The sequence below is a fragment of the Aptenodytes forsteri genome, unplaced genomic scaffold, assembly GCF_000699145.1.
Source record: "Aptenodytes forsteri isolate BGI_AS27 unplaced genomic scaffold, ASM69914v1 Scaffold55, whole genome shotgun sequence".
Classification (NCBI taxonomy): Eukaryota; Metazoa; Chordata; class Aves; order Sphenisciformes; family Spheniscidae; genus Aptenodytes; species Aptenodytes forsteri.
In genome coordinates, this window is record NW_008796063.1 from 5,692,339 (window position 1) to 5,698,338 (window position 6,000).

The following is a 6,000-nucleotide window of genomic DNA, read 5'->3' on the forward strand; positions in this document are numbered from 1 at the left end:
TAACCAGGGAGCTCAGTGACGCTCTAATGTGTTCTGTACAAGCTCGTAAGAGTACGGCTTCACTTACAACCGATTTTATTTCTTAGGAAAAAACTTTCTTTCTCTTTCTGCTCTTATCCCCTTCATCCTCCACCCTTCCCTAAACCTGTGTTTAGGAAAGCCTGCCTGAAGGGTCTTAAAAATTCACTTAGTTTTTACTTTACCTCTTCCAAGAAAACTCTCATAACACTGCCTGTGGCTGACTACGGCAATCACAGAGGTCCAACCTGATTTCGGTATGATTTTCATCCAGCTCTCTCCGGTACTGGTATCAGCGGAGAGGCAGCCGCAGAGGCTGCCCAAGCCTACTCAGAACCGCAGTCACACGGCAAGGGCACCCGGTGCTCCCACCACTGCGTTGCTATCAGCATCTCGGGTAGCTCAGGTATGTCCCACATGCTTTAGCAACATTTCTGACCACCGAGCAGATACCGCCCGACTGCTTTGCAAGCTTTGAAAGATACAGAAATATTTGTTGTATTAGTCTTTATCAAACTGCTTAATTAATGCATTTTTTCCATAGTTTTTCCTCCATAAGATTTTCCTTCCAATCCATAACCTCTCCCCAGCTTATCTTAAAGGAATTAGTTATACTTAGCATTATCACCTGTACCTATAAGAATGAATTTCATTTTTGGCCAGATTCTGGTGGAAATTATTGATTGAAAAATTTCTTGTTGTGACAAAATGTAAATACTGGGAGAGACTACTGTTGCAGAAGAAAAGCCTGATGCTCAAATTTTGATGCTCAAATACCCTTCATTCTGAAACTCTTTATGATAAATAAATAAACTGTATTTTACTAACAGTGAATGAATTTGTATTTTACTACACACCTTCTTTTCAGTGCTAGTTTACAGCAAACCTGTCACACAAATGCCTTTATTTTTCTGACCAGGTCTGTGTGCAAAATTGCCTATTATCACCAGGTGGAGCTACGCAGATAATCTCATTTTGCTTTATTTAATTACAGACTACCGGTAGAGTCCTTGTTTTTCTAAAACTCTCTTTTTGGAGGGTACCTTAAGACACGCAGCATCAGCCTGGGTCCATAAAACCACTGTCAATCCACAGCAATCCAAGACAGTAAGCTCAGCATGTGCAAGACAGTATTTCTTGTATGTGCACAGGGCAATAGAAGGGACCAGGAGAGAGCTCAGGTCCAGAAGATATCAGCAAAGACCACCTGGCTCAGCTAGCAAAGCCGCTGCTCTGAAATACACCGCATGAAAAATGGCTTCAGCAGAGTACTTGGTAATGCTTAAACATATCCTGCAGGTTCCTGCTGCCTCCCCTTCTTTTGTGCCATCTTCTTCATTAGTTCTACTCTTTATTATATTTTTTTCTGCTGAACAAAAGTCTAACTTAGCCTGGCAAGACAACTCCACCTTTGATCACATAATCATGGCACTGAACAGCCTGACACTAATGAAAGTTCTGCAGTCTCAGTATAGCTGAAAATACAAGGCTTTGCCTGTAACTTCTTAGTAATTAACTTCTTTACATAAGGTAAGAACCGGAGATAAAAGATGGGTTCCCTGTTTTTTCTGCTATGCCTTCTTTGGTCCTCAGGTAAACAGGACCTAATTACAGCTGTTAGAATAATGCCACAGTTTCTTAACTAACATCTATTCCCCCGCTCTAAAAAAGCCAATTAATACCCCTAGGGGAAAGGTTTTCCTCACCCCATCCACCAACAAGAAGTTCTATACAGTCACAGGGAAATGTAGAATAAATTATGCAAAAGAAAACATTACATAATTTTAAAAATCTCATGTATCTAAACCATTTTCAACTCTTTTCTGTGCTCAATGGAATGTTAGAGATTTTTACAAAGTAACTGCTAACGTGATCAGAGTAGATGTCATCTTGAAGTTTGTAAGTCACAGCATATAAAAACTGACTTGCAAACTTCAGAATATAGAAACTTAGGCTGATTCCCAGCAATTACTGGCATCTTAAGACAAGCAGGTCCTGCCAGTACTAAGTGAACAGAAAAATATCTATTAAAGTTCTCCTACAATTATTTTCAGAGTTATGTTTTTTAATACTGTACTTGATACAAATAAGCTGCCAACTTATAAAGGCATCAGACTCTAACCTTGGCACTTCTCCAGCTGAAAACGACAACTGCAGAATCAAACATCAAACCTCAATCTCTAGCACTTTATTCATAAGTATTTATTCATGTTCTCACTTTACAGCCCTCTCAGGGCGTGTCAATTTGAAATAAAAAATGGCCCAGCCATGGTCCTGAATACTAGCCCAAGACAGTCCACATCTCTCAACTATTAGCTCATTCCCTGGCTCTGTCCTGAGGTGCTTGAACTCACTCCTGCCAAAACAAACCTGCTCCTAGACGTGTTAGACCTAAGAATTATATTTGGGGCCAGTTAGTGTCGTGGGGTCAGGGGTTAGTCCCTGGCCCTTCTTCATTTAGCAGTACAGATGAAGGCTGAAGGCAATGGACCTAACTCTGATGTCATCAGAAGTAAGGCAAAAAGCATTTATGATATGGTCTGATCTTGCATATGATAATAAATCTTGCTTTTCTGAGTTGATTTTATGAGATGTAGTTAAGAATTAGCAAAATGAAATATACTTCTTTTTTTTATTCACCTCTGAGGTAGCTCCAGTACATTGATGTCGATCGAGCTCTACACGTTTTCCACAAGCTGTTTTTTTAACCACTTGAAAAATATCCCACACTTCATCTCTAAACTGCCCACATGAATTTTTAACAGATACAGTGTTATTCTACTGCTCTCTTCAGTGGAACATGCTGTCTATTTTAATGAGTTTGGAAAATAACCCCAAAACACCACACTTTGGTGGAAAAATGCATGACTTCATTTAGAAAATCGTGCTTAAACCCAAAGATTCTCACTCCTCTCCCTACACAGGACCAAAATTAAAGGAGCTAATAGCAAACGTGCCATATCAGTGTATTGCTCATTCACATACAAAAATCTGTAACAGGCAACTGCTAAATTCACAATTCAATTAACATTCTTCAGAGTACCTATAGAAGAAGTACCTTTAGAAGACAAGTGTCTTCTAACAACAGGGTAAAACTTATTGAAATGATTTCTCTATCTTTACAAGGCTTCCTTCAACTGTTATTATGCAACCGACCAAGTCAAAATATTATCCTACAGCAGAAAATCCTCCACAGAACAACTCATAACAAGAAAGTCCTCAGAGGGCAAGGAACAAGGAAGTCAAACTGCTGTGTACCTTTAGAAGACAAGTGTCTTCTAAAAACAGGGTAAAACTTATTGAAATGATTTCTCTATCTTTACAAGGCTTCCTTCAACTGTTATTATGCAACCAACCAAGTCAAAATATTATCCTACAGCAGAAAATCCTCCACAGTGCAATTCATCTCAAGAAAGTCCTCAGAGGTGGTGGGGCAAGGAAGTCAAACTGCTGTAGGAACAGGAATTACAGTGCTGGAAACCTCCAGAAGCATCCTAAAGCCTTTAGACTCAGCAGGCTTAGCTCCCAGGCTGCTCTACAGAGTCAGTGGCAAGATTGCTTCCTTCCATACTAAGCACGACATTCATCGAATTTGATGCCTTGAGACTGGTCATTTCTAAATCATCTCCCCTCATTTCGAGACAAGTGATATCCATCAGCTTCTGTGTTTGCATCCTGGTCGATATCCTGCTACAGAATTCTGGTATCTGCTGTTCTTTGGGAAATAATAGGAGATTACATGAAAGAATATATAATTTCTCAAGGGTAGGAACTGCCTTCCTGTCTCAATTCTGTGTACTGTGTTTAGATCAATAAAGTCAAACTCCCCCAATACAACAACTCAAGTAATCCCACCAGCTATGGAGAATACTCTAAAATATTACAGCATATTTTAACATTTTTTGCAAAAATGGTGTTTATTCTTCTAGACAGGAAGTCCGGAATTGCACACATTAAGATGGATAACAATTCACAATACAATAAAGGAAATTCAACAGATTTCACTCTCTTGAAATTGGTCTTAGCTCTCAGAAGTTTAGAATATGCAGAACTAAGAGATTTTTTTTTTAATAATAAGCATTACAATTAAAAAACATCTTGTATTTCCTACCCCTTCCTGATGTTCCAGGCATTCTTACTGGGCTTCTACCAAAATGCAATGTTTGCATTTTTTTAAAGCTACACAAATTTGGCATATACTCGCCTATACCAAAATTTATCTGAAAAGTGGACAATGAGATGTATAAAATGCTTGTATCACCTGTAATCAGCTCTATGTATTATTCACTAGGTATTATTGTTCTTTCTCTGTCCTTACAAAATTCTGTCTCTAGAAGGAAAAAACTACATAAAACTCATATCTTAAGCGTACAAACTTTAGACATTGCCTTCAAAAAAAGGGAATAATCCTCTTCTTAAACTAAGTACACGAATAAAGTCTCTGGCAGACTGAGGACTGGTATAACCAACACCTTGCAGCTCTGTGCTCCCATTTATTTCTGGAGAAATCCCATCCCCAGAGAAAAGTTGTGCTCACACAACATGATCTTCCTGCAAAAGACACCCATAGGCCTTAGTAAGAATTTGTCTAAGAATGTTTTAAAATGTTTCCCCCTCTGCACTGCTTTTGAAGACAGCCACAGTATATTAAGTCTCTCTCAATGCCTCTCTTGCTGGAGGATCCTGGGATAAGAAATGCAGACAGGCAAGAGCAGTAAAATTAAACGGCAAACTGCCTGATGGTTTTCAGAACTTGCTGGTTCCCTGATTTTGTTCAGTTTTAGAGGAAGGGAAAACCACATCACCTGACACTGGAATAAACAGGGAACAGCATCTTTTGCTCTCACGGGCAGGTTCTTCCCATAGATGAGAGCTCAGGACACCATGTATCGTAACACAAAGTATGCTCGTAACCCTTTGGGTCATTTTTAACAAGTGCAGTTTGTTGAGAAATTATAATCTTGGTGTTATGCACAAAGAATTCTACACAATAGCCAATATTATAGCAGACATCAGCAAATAAAGGGATGTTTTTTTCTTCTAACAGCCTGTTTTTTAACAGTAGCCTGATAATTTAAAATTTAAAAGGAAAAAATGTAGCAAAATATTTGAAACTTTTTAAACAATCTTTTTCAGTTTAAAAATCGAAAATTATAAGTCACCTGAAAATCACTGACCTTTTCTAATTTTTCAAAGTGTTCTCTGAGGAACTTCATGGGTCGGTCTGGCTTTGCTATGCAAAGGTTTACAATGCACTCTTTTAAAATCTGTTGGATGTTGTGCTTCTGAACATAGAGTTCACATCCCTTCAGGCTCTCATCTTCTTCCACATTGCAGGAAGAAGCAGCAGCCATCTTCAGGCTTGTAAACAGAAAACAGACCTAGGTAAGAAAATGGTGCAAGAAAGAGATAAGAGACCGTTCCCAAATCCTTTGTCAGAGAGATCTGGAGGAGCAAAGGCATTTTAATATTGCCTGTTGCCTATTCAAGAGCTATCGATTCTGAACATTTTAATGTTCTGGGGTTGTACGTGGAAATGCTGAATCGTGTCATCTTTGTACGATCAACATACCAGTAAGTACAAAAAGAGCATTTTAACTCCTAGACGGCAGTCAACCTTTGGAAATAACAGTGCAATTAATCATACAAGGCCGTGAGTTTCAAAGACAGCTATTAAATGATGGCGTAAAACCTTGCTTTTCTACTCCCTTGGGGACTCCCTCCCCATCACCAGAAACCCAGTTTTCTGCAACAGAAGGATTTTTGGTAAATTTTAACATCCCCCCCCTTTTACAGCGAGCAACCCTTCGCGGTCCCGGGGGAGACGGGGAAGAGGGGGCTGAGCTGCCCAAAGGGAAGTTTGGTAACTGGGGGGAAAACAACCCCAATCCCCTCTGTATTTCCCCCAGAGAGCATGTGACGGCTCCATTACAAACCAAAAACCGCGAGGGCAGCTTTTGCACCGGCCCCCCGGCCGCCCCC

The 6,000-nt window shown here is 39.6% G+C and overlaps 1 protein-coding gene across 1 annotated transcript in view; it reads right to left on the reverse strand.

Annotated features, from left to right (window-relative positions):
• The window catches only part of PRKAR1B (protein kinase cAMP-dependent type I regulatory subunit beta), a 102,098-nt gene extending 96,700 nt beyond the window's left edge, over positions 1–5,398 (reverse strand). The window contains exon 1 of the mRNA XM_009286373.1: positions 5,196–5,398. Coding sequence (XP_009284648.1) covers positions 5,196–5,372 — 177 coding nt within the window. The 5' untranslated portion in view covers positions 5,373–5,398. The remainder of the gene's footprint in view (positions 1–5,195) is intronic.
• Between the last annotated feature and the right edge of the window lie 602 nt (positions 5,399–6,000).